The sequence below is a fragment of the Nerophis lumbriciformis genome, linkage group LG05, assembly GCF_033978685.3.
Source record: "Nerophis lumbriciformis linkage group LG05, RoL_Nlum_v2.1, whole genome shotgun sequence".
Lineage (NCBI taxonomy): Eukaryota > Metazoa > Chordata > Actinopteri > Syngnathiformes > Syngnathidae > Nerophis > Nerophis lumbriciformis.
The window spans coordinates 54,663,800-54,691,794 of NC_084552.2; the positions used below are offsets into that span (position 1 = coordinate 54,663,800).

At 41.1% G+C, this 27,995-nt stretch overlaps 3 protein-coding genes across 6 annotated transcripts in view; all 3 read right to left on the bottom strand.

Moving 5' to 3' along the window:
* Nucleotides 1-9,942, bottom strand: part of lrp6 (low density lipoprotein receptor-related protein 6) — a 57,864-nt gene extending 47,922 nt beyond the window's left edge. Inside the window, exons 1-2 of the mRNA XM_061959701.1 lie at nt 9,658-9,942; nt 6,544-6,940 (exon numbers count right to left, since the gene is read on the bottom strand). Coding sequence (XP_061815685.1) covers nt 6,544-6,940; nt 9,658-9,712 — 452 coding nt within the window. The 5' untranslated portion in view covers nt 9,713-9,942. The remainder of the gene's footprint in view (nt 1-6,543; nt 6,941-9,657) is intronic.
* A 447-nt stretch (nt 9,943-10,389) lies between these two features.
* On the bottom strand, nt 10,390-13,572 carry mansc1 (MANSC domain containing 1). 4 transcript variants are annotated; one of them, XM_061959699.1, is made up of 4 exons: nt 13,322-13,572; nt 12,303-12,568; nt 12,103-12,240; nt 10,390-12,025 (listed from the first exon to the last, which is right to left on the bottom strand). In XM_061959699.1, exons 2-4 carry the CDS (start codon nt 12,526-12,528, stop codon nt 11,085-11,087), a joined length of 1,305 nt encoding a protein of 434 aa, XP_061815683.1. In that variant the 5' UTR covers nt 12,529-12,568; nt 13,322-13,572; the 3' UTR covers nt 10,390-11,084. The 4 variants fall into 4 exon arrangements, with proteins under 4 accessions (XP_061815683.1, XP_061815684.1, XP_061815681.1 ...); XM_061959700.1 differs by having other exon boundaries at nt 12,303-12,571; XM_061959697.1 differs by lacking the exon at nt 13,322-13,572 and adding an exon at nt 12,753-13,210.
* Nucleotides 13,573-13,721: 149 nt separating this feature from the next.
* Nucleotides 13,722-27,985, bottom strand: LOC133605681 (uncharacterized protein C11orf98 homolog). The gene is made up of 4 exons (XM_061958932.1): nt 27,823-27,985; nt 22,945-23,069; nt 22,775-22,872; nt 13,722-14,080 (listed from the first exon to the last, which is right to left on the bottom strand). The coding sequence occupies exons 1-4, from the start codon at nt 27,859-27,861 to the stop codon at nt 13,977-13,979; spliced, it is 366 nt and encodes a 121-aa protein (XP_061814916.1). The 5' UTR covers nt 27,862-27,985; the 3' UTR covers nt 13,722-13,976.
* Between the last annotated feature and the right edge of the window lie 10 nt (nt 27,986-27,995).

Genomic DNA, 27,995 nt, shown 5'->3' on the forward strand with positions numbered 1-27,995 from the left:
GTGACTTTTCAAAACAAAAATATTACAGCAAAAATCATATGGGTTGATTGACATGTTTATTCTGTAAGCTAACTTCAATAGTTTGAAATTATTTTGACAGTTAATGCCAGTTATCCTGTCAACCTTTCACAAGACTTCAATTTGTTAATTGAAAGTATAAACAGTATAAACACTTTTTACAGTAAACAAATGGTAAAACAGTACTAAACAATTCAATTAAAAAAAAAATTGGTGTCATTATTAACTTTCTGTCCAAGCTTGTATAATCTACTGCCTTGTTCAATTGTAAAAAATATTCTGTGCCTAAAATTCACATTTCTATCACAATTATCATACTGTAAACATGGTAAGCTAACTTCATTAAAATTAATAGTCCTGTCAATAGCATGGAATTACAATTCAAATGTAGTTTTTTGTAAGCCTTTCAAAAGAATTCAAAATATGAAAAATTAATGAAAATTAATTTAAGCCATCAGACACTTGAAAAGTGGCACATCACATCTCTAATGTAATCATTTTAACTTTTCAACAGAAATATCACTGCAAAAATATTAAGGACATACTTCTGTATTTTGGTAGTTATGCATGTAGTTAAACATTTTCCGAAATAACTGTCCCATGTGATCAGCCAGTGCGATTGGAAGTCCATGCTCAATTATTGCCTCCGTAAATAAAACTTCGGCATTTATCACATCCAAAGAATCTGTTTGGGCGACGAAAAACGTTGAAAGTTTTCCACTTGTATCGCTAGCAACGGCATTAGACTTGTGTTTTTTTGTCCCAACGTGGTCTTTTACATCGCTAATTCCTCCGTGTCCGATCGAAAAATCTTGTCTGCACAAGGTGCAATTCGCGTAGTTTTCACCCTTTTTGGAACGGATAATTATTCCCGGATAGGCTTTTGAATATTCTTCACGGAATGACTGCAGTTTTTTTTTCGGTTTAAGACTCGTTTGCGATTTTTCTCCGGCTGATTCCATGATCGTTCGCTCGTTTGGAAACAATGGCAACTGATGCCTCGTGCTTGGCAGCGGTGCTATAAATAGCCTCGCGCATGGCATTCGGAATGGCTCGATAGGAAGTTACGGGAAGCAGTGTCGATTGTCATTGTTGTTACGCGATTTTGTGAATAAAACTTTATTTTTTTTTAATTAATGAAAAACCGTATTTTTTATCACTGCAACCGTAACCCGGAATAGGTTGATGAAAACCGTACTAATTACGGGAAAACCGGAGTAGTTGGCAGGTATGATATCGCACAGAGACAAACCAGAGATATATCGAGTATATCGATATATCGCCCAGCCCTAAATAAAATCATCAAATAATCATGTGATTATATGCATCAAGTGTTAATTCAAGGCTAAGGCAAAATATCGAGATATATATCGTGTATCGTGACATGGCCTAAAAATATTGAGATATTAATAAAAGGCCATATCGCCCAGCACTAGGTGGATGTGATTTTTATATATATTTCGGATATACCCGCGGACAGCCATCTACAAAACATGCAAATATTAAGAGGACAGTAGGGGCTTTTAAGAAGAGAAAGTCCAGAATAAGATGCTAGATTTGTTGCTCGTTGTTTTTAATTTTAAGTCATTAAAATTCTGTCAACCCCTGAAAATTGTCAAAGTATATTGTAGAAAATACAGCAACAATTGAAACTCTGGCAAAACGATACAAAAAAAGATGTTAATACTAATTCATATAAAACCAATTTGTTTTAAATGTATGTATAAATTTTTTTTTTAAATCATCGTCATAGTAAATTATGCAAATTACTCTATGTCGTCATGGTGAACACGTCCATAACCACGCCCCCACCGCCACAGGTATCTTGTCAGTTTAGGGGAAGCCGTGTGTGCGTGCGTGTTTATATACATATAAAAACATACATTCAAAGACAAAACTGTCAGATTTGTGTTGTAAGTATAATATTATTAATTTGAAAATGTGAGCTTTTTCTCATTATATTAGAATTTTCGCTAATTTTTTTACATTTTCACGGTTGTTCTTTTTCGACAATAACCTGAGGGCCAACAAAACTCTTCTGCGGGCCGCAAATGGTCACCGTGGGAGTAAACAGTTTCCACCTAACGTCTTTTTTTTTTGCTTGTGATCGGCGTACTGATAACGCCTTCATGCTAGAGAAAACTGGTTTCTAATCGCATAATCTAAATGTGACAATCCATGTTCAGATTAAGATGTTTCCATGTTTTAAATAAATCTTATTTTTGATGAATTAGATCAATTTAGTGCAGGTAAACGTACTGAGTTTTGAAGGTAAAATGCTTTCCAAAATACACACGTCATACCTCATGCATTCATCATCACCACTTCGCAGCAGGTCCAGGGGAGAAGCATCTTACACACACACACACACACACGAACAAACTGTGCCACTTCTAATCATGTTTTAGCAACAAAAGGCTAACTAACAACTACTTGAACATGTGATTTATCTAGCATTTCTATCAAGGGTGACTCCTGAAAAACCTGCTCAGCTTGTTGCTATGGTGACCACTTGTCCATGATGCCAGTGTTGTCCACTGGGCTACAATCTACCTGTGGCCTTGGGTTGCAGGGTGTGTGCTACATGAGGTTTAATTTGTATAATTGATGATTGCATAAAATAACAGGTAGCAAAACACAGACAAGTCCTATTTTAACATGTTCATGAGCAAGGATACTCACTAGAAATGACTGACCATCTGGGTTCCTATTAGATGGGAAAATAAACTTTTGTTGTGGACTTTGAAGTGTACACACAGTGTATTACTTTAGTGTGTGACTTACACAACGACAAGATTGTGTTATTTTTCCGTTATCTAATGTTGTCTGTCTATCTGTGTAGGCCCTGCGATGAGGTGGCGACTGTCCAGAGTGTACCCCGCCTACCGCCCGAATGCAGCTGAGATAGGCTCCAGCGACCCCCCGCGACCACGAAAGGGACAAGCGGTAGAAAATGGATGGATAATGCAATAAACTCTGTATGAAATGAATATCAATATAACAATGGCAAATGTACTTGCATACAGTAAGTGTCAATTACACTACAGTATTTGCAGTTTAGGCATAATAGCTAATTGATTTAGCAGTCAGATACTATTTCCTAAATAAACAAAACGGATACAAGATATGGTATATCAGAACATCATATATTAGGGCTGCACGATTAATCTAAATAGTATCGACATTGAGGTTTTAATTAGTGCTGTAAATAACCGCAAGAGGCTGAGGCTTTTTTTTCTCCTCCGTCACAGGCGTTTAAGTGACAGCCATGTTCACCAATCAGAATTGAGCCTCGCGTTTGTTCATCTGTCGCTTCAAACAGAAAGAAACATGACTTTCTTTGTGCATCGCTCTCATCACCTGAACGTGTTTATTTAACAGTGGAATTAACTGAACAGAGTGACCCATCTTTTCAGTCATTAACAATCTTTGTCTCGGCGGAGACGAAAGCGGGGCACCGCCGCCAACACACTCACAGTAAAGAGAGCCTCGCGGCCCCCCAGTCAGTAGTGCCGCCCGCAAAGTAACACAAAATAGGAGGGAAAAATTTAATTATAAAGCCAAATGTCCTGTTATGGGAATATTTTAGCTTCAAATCGGATGAGCAATATGAGCCCATTTACACGGACTAACGAGCATAATTGCCGTCGTGATCTCTTGCTAACAATAAGCAGAAAGACAACGTCCAACCTCTTTTTTCCAACTGGGAAAAAACATACACTTTAAAATGTTCAATATCTATTTAGATTAATATTTTGCCCACATAAATTAGTACATTTTATTTGTTGTATATCTATTTACAATAACAAAGTTTTTATTGATTTTTTTTTACCAATGATTGCCACACACACTCTGCATTTGACCCATCCCCTTGTTCACCCCCTGGGAGGTGAGGGGAGAAGTGGGCAGCAGTGGTGCCGCGCCCGGGAATCATTTTTGGTGATTTAACCCCCAATTCCAACCCTTGATGCTGAGTGCCAAGCAGGGAGGTAATGGGTCCCATTTTTATAGTCTTTGGTATGACTCGGCCGGGGTTTGAACTCACAACCTACCTCAGGGAGGACACTCGAACCACTAGGCCACTGAGTAGGTGCCAATAAAGTGTGCTGAGTAACTGCCAATAAAAGTACAATGGTCAACAATTCTACAGTAATGAGAAATAAAAGTGTATATCTTCTTAAATGGTTATTTGCATTATTATTATTATTAATAGTATTTATTAAGATTACATTACATTATAAACACTGTATAATTGTATCTAATATTTATTCAATTAAAGAGCATGATGTAGAAAAAAGATCTGAATCTGTCTGCATAAAGCGAAATATTTTTCAAGTAAATGATTGCATATTGTTCTAATGTGTGGCACCTTGAAACAAAAATATGTTAATCGACAGTCTAAAAGTAACATGTCTTCCTTCACTCGTTATTTTTGCAGTTTTATGCATTTTTGTGTATAAAATATAAAAATTGCAAATCCAATCGCAATCACAATTACGTTTTTTCTCCAAGTCGCGCGGCCCTATCACATATGCTACAAAAAAGCCATTAATCCTATAAAGTAGGGACACGTCGATCGATTGGCCCCCAATCAGCATCGGACAATTTTTGTGAAAGTACGTAGTACATTTGCTGATTGTAACAGCTTCTTCCCTCAGGTGTAACAGCTTCTTCCCTCAGGCCGTAAGACTCTTGAATGCATCATAATTAAATGATCCCCTCAACTCCCCCCAAAATGGATTAACTTGCTGGAATAAAAAAGACAATATAACATACATCCATAAACGTGGACGCATGTGAAAAGAGCAATATATTTATCTGTACAGTAATCTATTTATTTATTTATATTTATTTATTTATTTTATATACTGTATATATTATACATATTATTTATATATGTATATATGCACCTTATTGCTTTTTTATCCTGCACTACCATGAGCTTATGTAATGAAATTTCGTTCTTATCTGTGCTGTAAAGTTCAAATTTGAATGACAACAAAAAGGAAGTCAAAGTCTAAGTCTAATTAATGTCTTTCAATGTCGATCGCCTCTGGCTGATACTTTATTCATTTTTGATCCCCCAGCTGAGAAAGGTGGCGAGCAGCTACACAGTGTGGATCCGCTCCCCTAAGTTAATAATAATCACCTCCATTGGGGCAAATGGACTAAATTTTTTTGTATCATAAGTAGCATTATCACTGGAGGACGAGGCTAAACATGTTACACATCAAGTAAAAGTAAGCCAGGATCAGACATGTTGATTGCTAAGTTAACATAAAACAACACAAGAAATAAGTACATTTTAAGAAGTGTAGATGGAACATTACAGCAGAAAGTAAGCAGCTATTAACAGGAAAATAAAGATGAACAAAAACCTAAAGATAACAACTGTAGAGCTCGGTTGCTGTGCAGCAGCCTGGCTGATGAACTGTTGGTGTCAATATCAAGGGTAGTATCAGTATATGATTGATACTAGAGTGACTTTTTCACAAAAATATATATTTTCTGTTCATGGACACAGGAGAACTTAAAAGGCAAAAACTAAAAGATTTAAAAGAGTAGTATAGTAGTTTTGATTGTGTTTAGTAATTGTGCACTATTGACTTTTGTTTTGCTCAAACAGTTGTATGTAATAAAATAAAACAGGGAACTAGTTTAAATATCATGTTGATATTGTTACATTGTCAATAGCACTTATCATAAATATATATTTTTCAAACTACAGTTAATGTATGTGAACGGTATCGGCCATTCTTAATTATGGACGACCAGCATAAAACCCTGACCAGAACATTCCTCATTCAAATAGATCTGTTACAAAACTAACAGGTACAATGACTTCTGCACCAGTATAGAGCGTTGACTGTGACATTTACGCAAAACCGAAGGCAGAAACGACACTTTCAAAAAGTACAACGTCTCCACAAGACACTCACTGCATAAATGTGCATAAACATGGAGAATTCTTAACAGGTAGTAACAAGGCAATTTGTAGCGGTCAACCACACATAAATTATGTATTTGAATGACTGGTTGCACAACACACACACGCACACAGTTAAGAACAGCGCCACAACCTGTGTGTGTGTGTGTGTGTGCTAGCATGCCTTGAATAAAAACAGACAAATGTTAAGGTTCTCCTGGATGTCCATCAAGGCCATGGGTAATCAGGTAACAGCTGAAAGGAATCGTGTTAGCTTTGTTATTAATGAAGACAAACATTGTAAGCTCATTTCCCTTTCCAGTTTACTCTCCACATTCCTGAGCCCAGATGATGGCTTTCACAGGACTAGTACTCCGGACCTTGTAACCCGACCTTACGGTGCACTTTTTCACGTCAACGGTTGACTTGAGTGTTTCAATGTGTTGATGGGGGTATCCGAAGAACGCGCATGCAAGTTAACAACGTTCTTCTCGCACCTTCTTGACTCGCACTGACATTAGCGTGCATGTGCACTGACACTGTTGTAACCAAGCTTGCAGTCATCCTTTCATCAACGTAAGGACTGACGTGTCACTCACCCTCGTGCCGGGTCCAGGGCGATGGCTCTGGGCTGGTCCAGCTCCTGCCAGAACAGAACTTTCCTCAATGATCCATCCAGCTCGGACACCTCAATACGGTTAGTTTCCGAGTCGGTCCAGTAGAGTTTACTGCCCAGCCAGTCGCAGGCCAATCCATCTGGGGACGCCAGCCCGGGAACCACCGTCTGAATGACGCTGCTGCCCGACTGGTTGAAAACGGTGCGTTTGATGGCCTCCTCGCTCACGTCGCTCCAATAGATCAAACCCATAGAGTACACATAGTCCACGGCGGCGGCATCCTCCAGCCCCCCCACCACTACAGTGGCGTTGGCCTTGTCACGGGCCGCATCCACGAGCCGCAGGTCCCGCCGGTTGGCGTACAAGAGGAGCGGCACACCTGAAGGAAAACAATGTTTAATGTCATCTTCCACACCAAACTCATCCTAGCAACCTTCAATTGTTGAAATGCTTTGGTAAGATGTAAAATTAAATCAACCCACCCTCAAAAACCTTTTTTAAAAAAAAGGCAAGAAATCTGACCTCTGCAATTGTCTTTGGTTCCACACTATCTATATATATATATATCAAATCAAATCAACTTTATTTATATATATATATATATATATATATATATATATATATATACATACACACACACACAGTACAGGCCAAAAGTTTGGACACACCTTGTCATTCAATGCGTCTTCTTTATTTTCACGACTGTTTACATTGTCACTGAAGGCATCAAAACTATGAATGAACATATGTGGAGTTATGTACTTAACAAAAAAAGGTGAAATAACTGAAAACATGTTTTGTAATCTAGTTTCTTCAAAATAGCCACCCTTTGCTCTGATTACTATTTTGCACACTCTTGGCATTCTATTGATGAGCTTCAAGGGGTAGTCACCTGAATGGGTTTTCACTTCACAGTTTTGATGCCTTCAATGACAACCTACAATGTCATGAAAATGAAGAAAACGCATTGAAATGAGGTGTCCAAACTTTTGGCCTGTACAGTATATATACCGTATTTTCCGCACCATTAGCCGCACCTAAAAACCACAAATTTACTCAAAAGCTGACAGTGCGGCTTTTAACCCGGTGCGCTTTATATATGGATTAATATTACGATTCATTTTCATAAAGTTTCGATCTCGCAACTTCGGTAAACAGCCGCCATCTTTTTTCCCGGTAGAACAGGAAGCGCTTCTTCTTCTACGCAAGCAACCGCCAAGGTAAGCACCCGCCCCCATAGAACAGGAAGCGCTTCTTCTTCTACTGTAAGCAACCACCCGCCCCGGAAGAAGAAGAAGCACGCGGTGCATGCTGGGATATGTGACGTTTCATTTCCATTTGTGTGTTTATGTAAAGACCCCAACATGGCTCCTATTAAGTGTGTTGTCTGTCTAATTATAAATAATGCAGACGAGGCGTGTTAACTGAGTTCTCAACGTTTACTCACAGCGTGCTCATAACCACATTCTAACTGCCAGCATACAACAACGCTTCTCAGGGCTACCGCGCATGCTCGTCACTATCGTTGCATGCTGGGTAGTGTAGTTGTTATATTTGCTAGCTCATAACATCACATTGAGAGACACGCTTACGCGCTTAATTCAATACTCGCCGTCATTCCGGGTGGATTGACAAAAGACCTCCAGCCGCTAGATATTGGTGTCAACAGGGCATTCGAAGCTAGACTGCTAACTGCGTGGGAACAATGGATGACCGAAGGCGAACACACCTTCACTAAGACAGAGGCAGCGCCGGACGACATTCGCCCAACTTTTCAATTCGGACACCGAAGGAGAAAAATTCGAGGGATTTATGAATGAAGAATAACTTCAGAAAGTGAGCGTTATGTTTATTTTGTGTGTTGTGACATTAACGTTCGAGCAACATTATGTTGCTATTGCTCTGCACTATTTTGAATTTTACTATGTTTGTGATTACACATTTGCGTACATTTTGGGACAGAGTTGTTAGAACGCTGGTTTTTAATATATTATTAAAGTTTGACTGACCTATCTGACTGTTTTTTTGACATTCCCTTTAGCGCAGCGTAGGCGCGGCTTATAGTCCGGGGCGGCTTATTGGTGGACAAAGTTATGAAATATGCCATTCATTGAAGGTGCGGCTAATAATCCGGTGCGCCTTATAGTGCGGAAAATACTGTACATATATACATACATATAACATCATAGTGACAGCTAGTCTTAATTTGGAGGTACGTCACACTTCAGAGTGAATACATGAACTGACTTTTACAACACTGACAAACGTACTTGTTGACTATCTTGCACTTGCAATACACAAATTAGCAGTTAGCATAGCGTCCTGACTTACGGCTGAAACGATGAACTTATGTAACAAGATGAAATGTATATGTAAAGTTAACATTGTCAAGTGTTATTCTTTTTGTATAAATAAGTGTGAATAATGCCCTTTGACTTTTTATGCATCTGCAACTGTACACACAATAATTGTGTCTTACTTTACTTTGTGTGCAGTAAATACCTCAATGTTGCACCTTTTTGATCACTGCTCATCTGCCTGCATGTTATCTTATTTTAAAGAGTACTATTGTAAATTGTCATAATCTGTGGACACACTATATGTTATATTAACACTATGTTGATTTGTTTAGCATATCCAAATGCTGCTATAAATTGACATGGAATTCCGACCCAAGTTCCATTGAATATTATGCGCAATAACAATAAAATAATATTCTACAGCGAGTTTTTTTTAACTCCAAGTGTGGTCTAAAGTCCACAGGGGTGTGCGAAACTATATAAAAAAAAAAAAAAAAGTTGGAAAAGAAGCAGCTTGTGGGATGAGCAGGAATATTTTCCACTTATATTGGCTAAGACGAGCTATCTGTGGTTGAGCTAGTCGTGCTCCAGCTGCACTAGCCTAGCATTGAATAGCCTGGCTAAGCTAACGCTAGCTTGGCTCGGAACAAACTAGAGCCAGATCTGGGCCCTGGCCACAACAGAACGGCGATTAATCACAGTCACGCCACTTGTGCGCACCACTCGGGGGAACGTTGACGCCGGTGTCCGCAATAAGGAGAGAAACGGTTTGGAGAAAGCTTTGGGAGAAACTCACCTTGTACGAGAAAAGAAAAAGTAGAAAACAACAGCGTCCGCAACACGACACCCATCTTTCCCCCTTTTCCTGGCCCTGGAGCCGCTTCTTCTTTCAGCGCCCACTTCCCATTGCGCCCGCCGCTCTTTGTCGGCTTCAAATGTGCAGTTTAGCAACACGTTGCTCGGCCAGCAAAGTGTTTGTTTGTAGAATTATTGCACTTCCATGCTGGCTGGGAGGATTCCTGCTAAGTGCGTCGCTCCAACTCTCCAAGCTCACATTGTCCTGCTGCACCTCTGCCGTATCCCTCCGCTAACACCTCCTCCTCCTCCGCCGCCGCGCTATTGTCGGCCATTGAACTGGCAAATGTAATGATGCAACACACAAACAGCACGCATCTTCCACGTTTAAATGTAGAATTAAAAGGGGAAAACTCATCCCGGGTTGGAAGAATAAGACACTCGCTGCTCCAGAGGCAAAGGCAGTCACATTCCAAAGGGACTACTTTCTCTCCCAGTTTACAAACAGGAGATCCAAATGCCAACTTGCACTAAACATCTCGACTAACGTTACATTATTACATTTAACACTATTATTGCATTGCATATATAAACATAATGCTTGGTAAATTAAGTTCTAATCGAAATATTGTCGATGCAAATATTTAGTGGAATGAGAAGTTGCTGCAATAACTTGCTTTTTTCCACTTTAAGGTCAAATGTGTCCAAAGTGTAATTTGACACAAACCGTTCCTGCAAAAATCACATTTTTAATCGTTACAAGAAAAAACATCAATTTCCAAACTTCTGCATAAGCGTCACTAGACAACAAAACCAAAGCAAATTTGGATTGAACGTAGCGAAAAAAATCAACAAAACACCAAAAATAACACAATAACAAAGTGTGATGCGGCCTGCTGCTGCCACCTAGCGGACAGAACACGCTGCAGCAGCGTCATATAAACAAGTAGCAAAATAGTGCACTGAAAAAAGTGCACGGCCAGTGTGCTTTAACTAGGAAAAGTGTCATTATTATCCTTAACGAGCTATTAGTATTTGAAAAGATGCACGTTGCATTTCTGAAAATACACAAGATAGAATAGTTGATAGTAAATAATTCCTCCATCTTGAAAGTGTGAAGTACAAAAAGACATGCAGGTGACATGATGATTAAAGCCTTAATTAACTAAATCAATTCAAGCTATGATTAACTTAATTCAATTCAGTTAATAAAATTGATCAAAGCTTTAATCAATTTAATTAAGTTGATTAAAGTCTTAAATAAGAAGCTTCCTGAGTTTCACAGGACCTAAGTATTGCTGTTCACTCCTTCTGTCTTTGCAGTAGCATGATGGACACACCACCTCATATTGATCTTTGATTGGGATGATGTCATGTATGAAAAAGGTGTGCAAAAGGTGGCCACACCCCTTTAGGCCCTGCAAAATATTACACGTCGTAGTGCAAGTCGTTGAGCTCCAGTCTGGTGTAATGGCGTCTGTCGAACGACTCCATCGCCTTACGGCCACCAACCGCTAGCGCCAAAGATACCACGGCGATGGCTAGGACCAAAAACGCCACCACGCCGATTCTTAGCGCCCCTTGTGCCGCTGTTGGCGCTTTCCCCCGAGTGTTGGCCGTGTTCCGGAGGGTGGGGTCGGCTTGGACGTCAATGTGGGGTACGATGACCACGTTCTGACTCGTTCTGCCAGCATACGCCGACATCGTGCTCGATGTCGTGGGCGGAGCCACAGTCCTGCCGGGAAGAGGAGGAGTAGGTGTGGGAGGGGCCTTTGTAGTCAAAGCCATTGTGATGGGAGGACTTGTGGTTGAAGTAGTAGTGGGAGCAGCCACAGTTGTAGTAGACCTGGTCATGGGAGGAGCCATGATCAAAGTGGTAGTGGTGGGAGGAGCAAGAGTTGAGGTGGGAGGAGCCATGGTTGTAGAAGGTGGAGTTGTAGCAGCCATTGTTGTAGAACGTAAAGTGGGATGAGCCAAATAAGTAGTAGGAGGAGCCAAACTGGTGGCAGAAACAGTGGTAGGAAGTTCAGTAGAAGTAGTAGGAGGAGTCAGAGTAGTAGCGAGCACCTCCTCGGGCATCGTTGTGGAGTGCACCATCACAGCATGACCTTTTCCTTTTCTGGTTGTTTTATTTTGCTTCTTGCTCATCTTGCTTGGTCTTTTTGTGGGCGTGGCCTTTACTACCAGTGTCGTGGTTGGCACGGCAGATGGAAAAGTGGGCGTGGCAGTGGCTTTAGGGATAGGTGGCGTGGTGGAAGAGTGTGTTGTCGTTGTGGTTGTGGTGGTGGAGGTGGTGGTAGGAGGCGGTAGAGCAGTGGTGGTGCTGGTTGTCATGGAAACAGGCCTGATGGTGGCTGGATGAATCATGCCTAAGAAGAAGTCATCACTTTAACACAACAACCGGATTAAAAATACCACAAAGCATCAATGGCATCGATTTGACCACCTTTGTAGATGTCGTAGGTGCGAACACCTGACTGAGCCATCAGAGGACAGGCCTGCTCGGTGGGACAGTGGAACAGGAAGCAGTTGTCTTCACCGCCGGTCTTGTTGCCGTTGAAGACGGCCATGTTGCACTTGGCACCTTTACAAACAGGAAGTGACGTCATAAAGGGACCGAGCGGCGCTGACGTCATATTAACTCACCTGGCTTGACCTGTTGAGAGCAGCAGGCCAGAACACAGTCCTGCTCCGAGTGGACCACGCGAGTATCCATGGCGGTACCAGTCGCGTTGAAGGCCAATCGGACATTGACAATGGCGTTCTGGTGCTGTCTGGAGAAACACGTGTCTGGTTCCGCCCGCAGAACCACAACCACAACCACGAACAGGCCAAGTGTCCTCACAAGGGGAGCATGCAGCGTCAGAGTCATGGTGGTAGAAAGTCCACAAAAGTTCTGGCAGGTCTTGGAACTGCTGACACAAAGACAGCGGTAGTGGCGTTAGCATTGTTTGTTTGTAAGGAGCAGGTACTTGAAAGCTAGCACAAGGAGGTGTGTGGATCAGAAGAAGAAACAGAACCATGGAGTAAAAATAGAACATCTCGAAGGTTCTTTTCTTTTTTTTTAGACCAAAGGGACCTGCAGGAAGAACTCACCACAACAAGCAGTCCTCCTTCTGAACCAAAAGGAACATTTCAGTCCAAAGTCCACAAAACAGGACTTTAGTCTGACATAATTAACCTTATCTAGCGAACAAGACCGGTTCTGTTTTTCTTAATTACAGAGCTTAAATGGACCTTGTATCAGAACATCCATTCCAGTGACTTATCAATTAATGTTTGATGAATATGTGCCGCAACGCTATCTATGACACAATGTAAAATACAAATAAACATATATTGTAACGAAACTATTAAATGATAGGGCTAGTGCTAATGTATCTAGCTTGCTTGTAGCTAAGAACTATACTTTTAAAAACATTAAAACGGGCTTTTTCGGTACTGGCATTGTTCCCGCACCGACAATTAAAAGCTACACAAAGGTTTGAATCAAGCCAGCATGACAACAAATGAACAATAGGACGATAAAATAGCTGCTCTGTCTTAACAGTATAAAATTAAACGAGGGGGTTGGGCTCGTTAGCAAGTAAACGTAAACGGATCATGAACCGTCCAACATCGGTACCGCCCACTGGTACCGGTTCAGGTTCTGACTCTAAACACACCTGCTGGTTCTTGAGGTCTTCTTCACAGCGGTTCCACCCCGGGGAGCCGAGCAGCCTCCATCCCAAGCCCACTAACACTAACTGTCTGCCAGACGGAACCAGCTAGCTTTAACCCGCAAATGGCCTCGCAGGACGGGAATCGGAGAGGACGGCACCGAGACCACCAGCAGCTGTTCGTCGGGGCGTCTGGATGAAGAAGCACCTTCCAAGCTGGCTGGTACCGACCAGCTGACCCATTTTAGTCTTTGTCCTCTGGGAGGGGGGAGGGAAGCTGGAGGTATTCGTAAACGTGTGGGCCGGCCCACTTGTGCTCGAACTCAGGAACACGCACAAATGTATTTAGATATTTAAAAAAATGACGTGAACAATTATCATTTAGATATTAAAAAAAATGACGTAAACAATTATCAATATTTATTTTAATTTCATATAAGTGAAAATTAAAAAAATAATTTGATGTCACACAAACCTTGAAAACATATACATGTTCTTTTTATAGCAATACATCAAATATTAGTTCACTCAACATTATTAAAACATTGAACGTGTTAAATATAAAATATTCATGTTCACCAGATATGTATTCATAATACTTATTTACTATCCTATGTTAAGCCAATCACATTGGAGTCCAAGTCACCCCCAACCACATCACTTATTCTACATCAGCCATGTCAGCATCCTGAACGCCTTTTGTCTTCTTCTGGGCTGGATCACATGACGTGTTCTTCTTCTTTGGTGGAGAAATTGCAGGTTGCACTGGACAGCAAAAACACAAAATCAATGAACAGCTGTTATCACGTTACAGTTTGATGCTCGGCTAGCTGTTTACCTTCCTGTTAGTATATTACAGTGTGGTGGTCATACTTGCCAACCCTCCCGATTTTCCCGGGAGGCTACCGATTTTCAGTGCCCCTTCCGAAAATCTCCCGGGGCAACCAGTCTCCCAAATTTCTCCCAATTTCCACCCGGACAACATTATTGGGGGCGTGCCTTAAAGGCACTGCCTTTAGCGTCCTCTACAACCTGTCGTCACACAAACAGCGTGCCGGCCCAGTCATATAATATACGCGCCATTTACACACACACAAGTGAATACAATCCATACTTGATCAACAGCCATACAGGTCACATTGAGGGTGGCCGTATAAACAACTTTAACACTGTTACAAATATGCGCTACACTGTGAACCCACACCAAACAAGAATGACAAACACATTTCGGGAGAACATCCGCACCGTAACACAACATAAACACAACAGAACAAATACCCAGAACCCCTTGCAGCACTAACTCTTCAGGGATACTAAATATACACCCCCGCTACCACCAAACCCCCCCCCAACCCTTCCTACCTCTTAGCGTGTGTTTATTCCAGCCGGTACGTTAATACACTAACACACAACATCCGGATTCCCATCATGCATTGCTTCAAAACCACGGCAAGTAGTAATGTCCAAAAACATAACAGAGACGAAGCAGAAGAACGAAGAAGAGACATAATAATAACTTGGATTTATATAGCGCTTTTCTAAGTACCCAAAGTCGCTTTACATGTAGAACCCATCATTCGTTCACACCTGGTGGTGGTAAGCTACTTTCATAGCCACAGCTGCCCTGGGGTAGACTGACGGAAGCGTGGCTGCAATTTGCGCCAACGGCCCCTCCGACCACCACCTATCATTCATCATTCAATTCACCGGTGTGAGTGGCACCGGGGGCAAAGGGTGAAGTGTCCCGCCCAAGGACACAACGGCAGCGATTTTTGGATGGTAAGAGGCGGGGAGCGAACCTGCAACCCTCAGGTTTCTGGCACGGTTGCTCTACCCACTACGCCATGCCGCCCACACGACATGGCGACGACGAATAAGAAGAAGAAGTACGCTTTCAAGTTCCAAAATGATTGCAAAAAATAATTTCAGTTCATCCAGGACAGCTCGAAGGGGAAGGGGTATGCTGCCTGCAAATTTTGTAGATCATTGAAAATGGTGGCCGAACGGATATACTCATTCATGAACAGATTATATATATATATATATATATATATATATATATAAACCCCGTTTCCATATGAGTTGGGAAATTGTGTTAGATGTAAATATAAACGGAATACAATGATTTGCAAATCCTTTTCAACCCATATTCAATTGAATGCACTACAAAGACAAGATATTTGATGTTCAAACTCATAAACTTTATTTATTTTTTTGCAAATAATAATTAACTTAGAATTTCATGGCTGCAACACATGCCAAAGTAGTTGGGAAAGGGCATGTTCACCACTGTGTTACATCACCTTTTCTTTTAACAACACTCAATAAACGATTGGGAACTGATGAAACTAATTGTTGAAGCTTTGAAAGTGGAATTCTTTCCCATTCTTGTTTTATGTAGGACTTCAGTCGTTCAACAGTCCGGGGTCTCCGCTGTCGTATTTTACGCTTCATAATGCACCACACATTTTCGATGGGAGACAGTTGTGGACTGCAGGCGGGCCAGGAAAGTACCCGCACTCTTTTTTTAACGAAGCCACGCTGTTGTAACACATGCTGAATGTGGCTTGGCATTGTCTTGCTGAAATAAGCAGGGGCGTCCATGAAAAAGACGGCGCGTATATGGCAGCATATGTTGCTCCAAAACCTGTATGTATCTTTCAGCATTAATGGTACCTTCACAGATGTGTAACTTACCCATGCCTTGGACACTAATGCACCCCCATACCATCACAGATGCTGGCTTTTGAACTTTGCGTCGATAACAGTCTGGATGATTCACTTCCCCTTTGGTCCGGATGACACGATGTCGAATATTTCCAAAAACCATTTGAAATGTGGACTCGTCAGACCACAGAACACTTTTCCACTTTGCATGAGTCCATCTTAGATGATCTCGGGCCCAGAGAAGCCGGCGGCGTTTCTGGATGTTGTTGATAAATGGCTTTCGCTTTGCATAGTGGAGCTTTAACTTGCACTTACAGATGTAGCGACAAACTGTATTTAGTGACAGTGGTTTTCTGAAGTGTTCCTGAGCCCATGTGGTGATATCCTTCAGAGATTGATGTCGGTCTTTGATACAGTGCCGTCTGAGGGATCGAAGGTCACGGTCATTCAATGTTGGCTGCCGGCCATGCCGCTTACGTGGAGTGATTTCTCCAGATTCTCTGAACCTTTTGATGATATTATGGACCGTAGATGTTGAAATCCCTACATTTCTTGCAATTGCACTTTGAGAAACGTTGTTCTTAAACTGTTTGACTATCTGCTCACGCAGTTGTTGACAAAGGGGTGTACCTCGTCCCATCCTTTCTTGTGAAAGACTGAGCATTTTTTGTGAAGCTGTTTTTATACCCAATCATGGCCCCCACCTGTTCCCAATTAGTCTGCACACCTGTGGGATGTTACAAATAAGTGTTTGATGAGCATTCCTCAACTTTATCAGTATTTATTGCCACCTTTCCCAACTTTGTTGTCACGTGTTGCTGGCATCAAATTCTTGGCAAGTATGGTGCCAAGCAGGGAGGCAATGGGTCCCATTTTTATAGTCTTTGGTATGACTCGGCCGGGGTTTGAACTCACGACCTTCCAGTCTCGGGGCGGACACTCTAACCACAAGGCCACTGAGCAGGTCTGTTATGTTATGGTGGTATGTTACAGTATGATGCTAGGCTAGCTGTTAACCTAGTTGTTAGCATATTACAGCATGATGCCAGGCTAGTTGTTTAGCTTCCTGTTAGCATAATGCAAGGGAACTTTGTTGTTATTGCATTTAAAAAGTACAGGGGCTGGGGGTGTTACTGCATGACCCTGCCAAAGCCAATGCAGAGGGAGCCGAATTGTAGATAAGGATTGTTTTGGTTAGGGCGATCAAACACATATCAATTGTTTGTGTGCTCTAGATGTCCATTCTGGCTCTCAAATGTATCATAATCTTGCCTTGCAGAGGGGAAAGCTTCTCTGAGAGATTATCCATGTTGTAATTCAGTTCAGAACTTGCCAAAGTCTGACTTCCCACAGCTCTGCCCATTCTTCAATTATTTGTGGCAGCTTTAAGGTACCTTTAACGGCTGCCAGCATCTTCCAATTTGCGATACACCAAGGCTTACTCCAATCAGCAGATGTCCTGTTATCACGGTTCCAAATAGCTAGATGTCTTTAACATCTTTGACTGCAAGTATCATTAGGCACCCGACCATGCACTTCTCCCAAGAGTCTATCGTGTGTATAGCAAAAACGTTCAGTCAGCACAGGCATGTTGTTGAGCTGGCTCTGTTGGTAGAGCGTTTCCAGTTAGCACAATACAGTGTGGATGCAAGGCGAGCTGTTCACCTTGTTGTTGGTATGTAATAGTGTGATGCCAGGCTAGCTGTTTATCTTTCTGTTGGCATATTACATCGTAATGCTTGACTAGCTGTTTACCTTCATGTTAACATATTACAGTGTGATGCTAGGCTACTTGCTTACCCTCAATTTAGAATATTATCAATACTAATAATGAATGTAATAATCGGCTTGTTCTAGGTGGCTAGCAATGCAGCTAATGGGAGCAGTGCATTCTGTCTCTAAATCCCTGTACAAATGTACAAATCCCAATAATACTTCATTTATGTTCCGCAACCTGTATAATAACCAAGCTGTTGCGGCATTGTTATTGTAAGAGCAAATACAGAGGAGCTCTTTTTCCAGCGTGTTAACACATCACATGCTACGGTACTAGCCGTAAACTAGCTACGACAAGAGGTAAGCCAGCTACTGCGTCAGCAGCTGAATGGCTTTTGAGTTTGTATCTGTTAAGTATTAGCCCACATTTCATGTTTTGTTTGTACACAGCTAGCTTGACAGCGTATGTACTGTAGTTGTAATAACAAGCATGGCGTGCTGCGTGTATCATGGTCAATATAAAGTGTGACTCACTCGATGGACAGTTGTGCATTTGGTCCAGCTGGCCGGGGTACATTTTTTCCCGGTTTAATTTGGGTAAGCACGCCATTTCTGACGGCATAACTTGGCTCCAAGCTCCACATCTACAATCAAGTCACGGCAACCTCACTTTCTCGGCTTCCGTCTGCTCTGACGTTTCATCCTTTCTTCGTGCTCGCTAAGCTTTTATAACGAGTAGTTCATCCTCCGTATATTCAGCTTAAAACAGATAAGGTTGTAAATCCTCATTTGTCTGAAAATAGCTATCTTTGTTGTCTACTACCAAGTCTGCCATGATTAGAAAACACAAGCAATTGTTTTCGGAAGTAGGAACACATCTTTGTTGCCAGATGTCAGAAGTACGTTGCTATGGAAACGAAAAATGCGCTGAAGAAATAAGTCCCGGTAATGCATACTTTAACTTTAAAATGACCAAAATACGGTAAATATTGCATATTGTTATGAACTTGTCTGTTATTACATTATATATAGGCTTGCAGTGTGTATATAAAACACTGATGGAGGGTTTTGAAAACTACAACGGTGACTTTCATTAGCCGCATCTTGCAAGCGCTTATCATCTTAAGACTCCTAACAAAAAAAAAAAAGACATACCGTATTTTCCGCACCATTAGCCGCACCTAAAAACCACAAATTTACTCAAAAGCTGACAGTGCGGCTTTTAACCCGGTGCGCTTTATATATGGATAAATATTAAGATTCATTTTCATAAAGTTTCGGTCTCGCAACTTCGGTAAACAGCCGCCATCTTTTTTCCCGGTAGAACAGGAAGCGCTTCTTCTTCTACGCAAGCAACCGCCAAGGTAAGCACCCGCCCCCATAGAACAGGAAGCGCTTCTTCTTCTACTGTAAGCAACCACCCGCCCCCGGAAGAAGAAGAAGAAGCGCGCGGTGCATGCTGGGATATGTGACGTTTCATTTCCATTTGTGTGTTTATGTAAAGACCCCAAAATGGCTCCTATTAAGTGTGTTGTCTGTCTAATTATAAATAATGCAGACGAGGCGTGTTAACTGAGTTCTCAACGTTTACTCACAGCGTGCTCATAACCACATTCTAACTGCCAGCATACAACGCTTCTCAGGGCTACCGCGCATGCTCGTCACTATCGTTGCATGCTGGGTAGTGTAGTTGTTATATTTGCTAGCTCATAACATCACATTAAGAGACACGCTTACGTGCTTAATTCAATACTCGCCGTCATTCCGGGTGGATTGACAAAAGACCTCCAGCCGCTAGATATTGGTGTCAACAGGGCATTTGAAGCTAGACTGCTAACTGCGTGGGAACAGTGGATGACAGAAGGCGAACACACCTTCACTAAGACAGGGAGACAGCGCCAGACGACGCCAACATCTGCCAGTGGATCGTAAATGCCTGGGCAGATATTTCGGTCACAACTGTGGTCCGAGCTTTCCGGAAGGCAGGATTCACAGAACTGCTGGACAACAGTGACACTGACTCCGATGACTTCGACGAGACGGAACCGGCCATTTTGGATCCCACATTTGCCCAACTTTTCAATTCGGACACCGAAGACGAAGAATTCGAAGGATTTACGAATGAAGAATAACTTCAGAAAGTGAGCGCTATGTTTATTTTGTGTGTTGTGACATTAACGTTCGAGCAACATTATGTTGCTATTGCTCTGCACTATTTTGAATTTTACTATGTTTGTGATTGCACATTTGCGTACATTTTGGGACAGAGTTGTTAGAACGCTGGTTTTTAATATATTATTAAAGTTTGACTGACCTATCTGACTGTTTTTTTGACATTCCCTTTAGCGCAGCGTAGGCGCAGCTTATAGTCCGGGGCGGCTTATAGGTGGACAAAGTTTTGAAATATGCCAATCATTGAAGGTGCGGCTAATAACCCGGGGCGGCTTATAGTGCGGAAAATACGGTATGTTCTTGTCTCTCATAATGATTGTGAAAAAAAAAAAAAAAAAAAGTGCAGTTCCCATTTAAGTGTCTTGTACAATGACACAACAGTAACTCGGATGGCAGAAACTGGACACATACCAGGAACTTTCAAGTTTCATGACGGCTGCGCTATCATCTGAGCCACACCGCTCCATTACAGTGTGATGCTAGGCTGGCCGTTTACCTTCCGGTTAGCATATTACAGCTTGATGCGAGACTAGCTATTTATTTTTTGTTAGCATGTTACACTGTGATGCTAGACCAGCTGTTTACCTTCCTGTTAGCATATCATAGTGCATACCTGTCAACATACCGACAGCCATCCGACTGTATAATGCATTTGTTCCTTCTTGACTGCACTTAAATGTAGAATATATGTAGAATATATTTATATTATTCACCTTTGAATAATGCTGTATAGTATTTATTGTCTATTGTGAGCGAACTGTGGTGCTGAATTTCCCCCAGGGATCAATAAAGTACTTTCTATTCTATTCTATTTGAAAATAAGGGAGATTTTCAGAAATAGGGGAAAAAGGAAAACAAACATCCTTTCATTTCGAAGGCCTGACTTTACGGGCTACAGGATGTTACGCTATTGTTTCTAGAGCACATCAGAGTACACCGTTCTAACAAGTTGTGCTACCTGGTACGACTGCGCATGCATATAACAAGGTATAAACAGACGGACAGTAACTGTAAGGAGACGTGTATTATTTTCACCGTGCATCCCTTTTGAATCTTTCACGAATATAATATATTGGTACTTGGGGTCCATTTAGTGGTACGCCAAACAAGTCTGTAAATATGGACTGTATATGGAGTATCAATGTTGACGAAGTCTGTGCATTGTGTGTAATGTTACACTGGCCAAAACATTAAATATACTAGGTAAATAAAACCTCTGCCTTGTTTTTATTGAATACTTAGGCCAACTACGCTACTGTATATTAATGTTGGTCATTGTGGTGGTATTAGGAGAGCAAAGTGTTTTCTGAGGTTGTACTTGGTGGAAAAGTTTGAGAACCACGGTTTTATACTACATACAACATACTAAATATATTATATATATTAGGCGATGATATATTCATGTGGAGCTGTCGAAAGTCACCTCTATAGCGTTATCTATTTGGACATTAAGACACCTGCATAATTAGGTAAAATCCACGATATTAGAACATTTAAAACAGGTTCTACAGGTCATACACATGCGCAGTAGCGAGAGGGAGATGCACGTCTCGTCAGAACAACAAAAGCAGCATAGAGGATTTTTGTTTTGTTTTCAGGAACGTAAAAATACCGAAATCATACAGGAAGGCGCTAGTGTAGCAAATAGATTTGCATACCTGCCAACTTTTGAAATCAGAAAAACCTAGTAGCCAGGGTCCAGGGGCCGCAGTGGGGGGTTCAGGGGGGCAAAGCCCCCCGACGCAAAATGATTATTAGCATTCAGACAGGTTAAAATGTTGTTAAAACCATCACTTTTCTATCAGTCACAGTGACTTTTCAAAACAAAAATATTACATCAAAAATCATATGGGTTGATTGACATGTTTATTCTGTAAGCTAACTTACTTGTAAGCTAAGTACTGACAATACTTTTCCAATGTCGTCATCGAAATATCGAACACAAATGGAGTACAGTTTTACATCGTCATAATCGGTGCTGCCGTCAGTCGACATGCTAAATGGTTCCGTCTTCATGACATCGGCGATACTTTTTGAGGATTCTGTTCCAAGACACTGAATAATGTTTGATGTTTTGGTTCGACCACATCCATATTTTTTGGCGATTTTCGAGTCGGGAAACATTTTCCGAAATAACTGTCCCATGTGATCAGCCAGTGCGATTGGAAGTCCATGCTCAATTATTGCCTCCGTAAATAAAACTTCGGCATTTATCACATCCAAAGAATCTGTTTGGGCGCCGAAAAACGTTGAAAGTTTTCCACTTGTATCGCTAGCAACGGCATTAGACTTGTTTTTTTGTCCCAACGTGGTCTTTTACCTCGCTAATTCCTCCGTGTCCGACCGAAAAATCTTGTCTGCACAAGGTGCAATTCGCGTAGTTTTCACCCTTTTTGGAACGGATAATTATTCCCGGATAGGCTTTTGAATATTCTTCACGGAATGACTGCAGTTTTCTTTTCGGTTTAAGACTCGTTTGCGATTTTTCTCCGGCTGATTCCATGATCGTTCGCTCGTTTGGAAACAATGGCAACTGGTGCCTCGTGCTTGGCAGCGGTGCTATAAATAGCCTCGCGCATGGCATTCGGAATGGCTCGATAGGAAGTTACGGGAAGCAGTGTCGATTGTCATTGTTGTTACGCGATTTCGTGAATAAAACTTTAAAAAAAATTATTTTTTTTAATTACCGGTAATGAAAAACCGTATTTTTTATCACTGCAACCGTAACCCGGAATAGGTTGATGAAAACCGTACTAATTACAGGAAAACCGGAGTAGTTGGCAGGTATGGATTTGTCATTGTAAAAAATTGTCAACACTGTGTTGAAATCAGTCACTCTCCGTACATACGGTATATAAAAAGCAGTAAGTATGGTAAAAGTGTGATGCTAAGCTGGCTGTTTACCTTCCATTCTGGCCTTGTCTTTTTGGAGGCGCTCCAGCTGTTTGAGCAGCTTTCGTTTCTTCTTTCCAGACAAAGTGATGTTGGCTCTTGGACTAGTACTGAACAACAAGTCAAACTGTGAAACACTTTTTAAAAAACGTTTGATCTTTCTTAGCGAATAAGTGACTGACTTCCTCTTCCTCAGGTGATGGATGGTAGTGAGGCCTTCGTCCACCACGGCGCCAACGATCTGATGTTTCTTCTTCTTCTCTCGCCCCAGAACTCTTCGCCGCTTGAAAAGTTTCTTGCCCAGTTCCTACAAGAAGACAGTGAAAGCTCATGTAAATGTATGCAAATATAATGAACATTGTTTGAAGATCCAATAAGAAAAATCTTGGGAGTATATATGACTTTCAGACTAGAAATGAACTAATCCCTCCATTTAAAATGATTACATCGTTGTTATGTAATACTTCACCTGCCGTGAAAATATAGACGGCCACAGTGGAGGAAGAAGATCGCCTAATGTACTAAACGTGCTGCCTGCGGACAGCAGCTATAGAAAGGCAACACGTCGAAAAAGAAATTGCATCTACACGAGCCCCAGTTTATGTATACTAAATCCGAGGTAAGTTAAAGTTCTCTTCACATAAACTAAACTAATTACCCTTTTCATCTTGCATTATTGACACAAATACTAATTTGTTAATGAGGAAGATATAGCATGCTAAGGGGGTTAACACAATGTGAAGAATAGAAGCACAGGCATAATGCTGTATGTTTTACAACACTAATATAAAGGCAGCAAATTCAAACAAAACACACTTCCCAACATTCTTGCAAACAAGTTGTGAACAATTCTCCAATACATGTTGCAATTCAGATCCATCCATCCATTTTCTACCGCTTATTCCCTTTTGGGGTCGCTGGAGCCTATCTCAGCTACAATCGGGCGGATGGCGGGGTACACCCTGGACAAATCGCCACCTCATCGCACGGCCAACACAGATAGACAACATTCACACTCACATTCACACACTAGGGCCAATTTAGTGTTGCCAATCAACTTATCCCCAGGTGCATGTCTTTGGAAGTGGGAGTGCAATTCAGATCATTTAATTAATTTGAAAATCTTACAAATAAAATGTAGTTTTATCATTTATTTAAGTTCTGATCAGAGCCACTTATTGATTGCCTATGCATCTCGTTGTTGTTGGGTTATTTTTTTTTTACAAATAAAATATTTGTGTTGGTGTCAGTTGAGTTGCAGGTTTAGCAACAGCAGACTGCATTAGGAACCTTACTCTATCATTTCTTCAGAAACAATTCAGTTATTATTATTTTTTTATTAGGGATGTCCGATAATATCGGACTGCCGATAAATGCTTTAAAATGTCATATCAGAAATTATCGGTATCGGTTTCAAAAAGTAAAATGTATGACTTTTTAAAACGCCGCTGTGTACATGAACGTAGGGAGAAGTACAGAGCGCCAATAAACCTTAAAGGCACTGCCTTTGCATGCCGGCCCAGTCACATAATATCTACGGCTTTTCACACACACAAGTGAATGCAATGCATACTTGGTCAACAGCCATACAGGTCACACTGAGGGTGGCCGTATAAACAACTTTAACACTGTTACAAATATGCGCCACACTGTGAACCCACACCAAACGAGAATGACAAACACATTTCGGGAGAACATCCGCACCGTAACACAACATAAACACAACAGAACAAATACCCAGAACCCCTTGCAGCACTAACTCTTCCAGGACGCTACAATATTTTTTCCATAACTTGAGTTGATTTAATTCGGAAAACCTCGTTACATTGTTTAATGCATCGGGCGGGGCATCATAGCAAAATTAGGCATAATAATGTGTTAATTCCACGACTTTATATATCGATATCGGTTGACATCAGAATCGGTAATTAAGAGTTGGACAATATCGGATATCGGCAAAAAAAACATTATCGGACATCTCTATTTTTTATGTATTTAAAATGCAGAGGTGGGTAGAGTAGCCAGAAATTGTACTCAAGTAAGAGTACTGTTACTTTAGAGATTTATTACTCAAGTAAAAGTAATGAGTAGTCACCCAAATATTTACTTGAGTAAAAGTAAAAAGTATGTTGTGAAAAAACTACTCAAGTACTGAGTAACTGATGAGTAACATACACACACATATCATATATATATATATATATATATATATATACACACATACATTGATATATACAGTATATCATTTATATTTATTTATTTTGCCGCTTTTGTTTACATGTTAAAGGTGTTTTAATGAATATACATGCATGTTTAACACATATAGATTCCTTTCTTTCATGTTGACAAGAATATAAGTTGGTGTATTACCTGATTCTGATGACTTGCGTTGATTGTAATCAGACAGCAGTGCTTAACGTCCACGTTTTCAAATGCAGGAAAAAAAAGTTCCTCCTTTCTGTCTAATACCACATGAAAGTGGTTGGTTTTTGGTATCTTATTTGTCCAGCTTCCATATTCGTTTTCACACACTTTACAAGAAATACATTGGCGGCAAACTCCGTAGCTTGCTAGCTTGTTTGCGCTGGCTTTCGGAGACTCTTATTTTGAAAGCGCAGGCGCGATGGAGCGGCACTTTTATTGTGAAGACAGGAACTGTGCAGTCAGTCTTTAGGCTTGTGACGGGATGTACGTTTGAAATAAAAAAGTGTCTTTTTTCCTTCACACTTTTGATTGATTGATTGAAACTTTTATTAGTAGATTGCACAGTACAGTATATATTCCGTACAATTGACCACTAAATGGTAACACCCCAATAAGTTTTTCAACTTGTTTAAGTCAGGTCATGTGACCGCCTGGCTCTGTTTGATTGGTCCAACGTCACCAGTGACTGCATCTGATTGGTGGAACGGAGTCAAACGTCACTAGTGACTGCATTTTATTGGTGGAACGGAGTGAAACGTCACCAGTAAGGCAGGCACTTTGAAGGTCTGTCTGACAGACCAAAACAAACAAAGCGTGCATTAACAGATCGATAAAAATTAGTAGCGAGTAGCGAGCTGAATGTAGATAAAAGTAGCGGAGTAAAAGTAGCGTTTCTTCTCTATAAATATACTCAAGTAAAAGTAAAAGTAAGTTGCATTAAAACTACTCTTAGAAGTACAATTTATCCCAAAAGTTACTCAAGTACCGTATTTTCCGCACTATTAGCCGCACCTAAAAACCACAAATTTACTCAAAAGCTGACAGTGCGGCTTATAACCCGGTGCGCTTTATATATGGATTAATATTAAGATTCATTTTCATAAAGTTTCGGTCTCGCAACTACGGTAAACAGCCGCCATCTTTTTTCCCCGTAGAAGAGGAAGTGCTTCTTCTTCTACGCAAGCAACCGCCAAGGTAAGCACCCGCCCCCATAGAACAGGAAGCGCTTCTTCTTCTACTGTAAGCAACCACCCGCCCGCGTAGAAGAAGAAGAAGGGCGCGGATATTACGTTTCATTTCCTTTGTGTGTTTACATCTGTAAAGACCACAAAATGGCTCCTACTAAGCGACAGGTTTCCGGTTCATGAAAAGACGCAATCTCTCCATCCGCACACGGACTACTATTTCACAGCAACTGCCTAAAGACTTTCAAGAAAAGCTGGCTACTTTCCGTGCATATTGTAAAAACAAGATAGCTGAAAAAAAGATCCGGCCAGAGAACATTATCAACATGGACGAGGTTCCACTGACTTTTGATATTCCTGTGAACCGCATTGTGGATACAACGGGAGCACGTACGGTGAATATTCGCACCACAGGGAATGAGAAGTCATCCTTCACTGTGGTTCTAGCTTGCCATGCTAATGGCCAGAAACTTCCACCCATGGTGATATTCAAAAGGAAGACCTTGCCAAAAGAGACCTTTCCAGCCGGCGTCATCATAAAAGCTAACTCGAAGGGATGGATGGATGAAGAAAAGATGAGCGAGTGGTTAAGGTAAGTTTACGCGAAGAGGCCGGCTGGCTTTTTTCACGCAGCTCCGTCCATGTTGATATACGACTCCATGCGCGCCCACATCACGCTGGTTTTTAATATATTATTAAAGTTTGACTGACCTATCTGACTGTTTTTTTGACATTCCTTTAGCGCAGTTAGATGCGGCTTATAACACGGGGCGGCTTATAGGTGGACAAAGTTTTGAAATATGCCGTTCATTGAAGGCGCGGCTTATAACCCAGGGCGGCTTATGGTGCGGAAAATACGGTAGATGTAACGGAGTAAATGTAGCGCGTTACTACCCACCTCTGTTAAAATGTATGTGCTATTGCACCATGAATTGATTAATGTGGACCCCGACTTAAACAAGTTGAAAAACTTATTGGGGTGCTACCATTTAGTGGTCAATTGTACGGAATATGTACTGTACTGTGCAACCTACTAATAAAAGTTTAAATCAATCAATTAATGCTTCATTGTCTACATGTTTTGTAAGTTGTTTGAAAAGACAAATGTAAAGTTGTTATGTATTTATTTCCAATAAAAGCATTTAAAACATTTGAGTTGTAATTGCGATGAGGTGGCGACTTGTCCAGGGTGTACCCCGCCTTCCGCCCGATTGTAGCTGAGATAGGCTCCAGCGCCCCCCGCGACCCCGAAGGGAATAAGCGGTAGAAAATGGATGGATGGATGGAGTTGTAATTTCAACACAATATCAAAATACCGTGAAATCGTGATATTTTTACTTAAAATAATCGTACTGTCATAACAAAAATCTTAATAATTTTGCTATTTTATACAGGAGCCTTCCTGTCTCGATGTGAAGCGACTTTTGATGATATTTACTAACCACGTTGCTTGTGTAACAAATAACTAACACTGAGTCATGGATAAAGAAGAAATCATTGAAAACTTTCTACATTTTTTATGTTAGCATTCTAGCTAGCTGGTGTGACGACTCTTTCGTGTTTACAAGCTTTAAAACGCTACAAGGCCGGGAATGGAAAGATAAAGAGCTGACCTTCTTCTATCGATGGATAAATATTCTTATATTGTTTTGATAAGAGTGGAATTCTTACTGTTTTGGGTCTGTTTATCTTCCCTCCTGGTGGAGACATGATGGTCCTCACGTGTACTGCTTCTTCTGCGGTCTAATTGGGAACATTACGCCAAGGATGGCGGCTCTCTGCTGCCACCAGCAGGTCATTGCTGCAAGTAAACCTAGCTGCGGCCTTCTCCATTGTTGGCATCG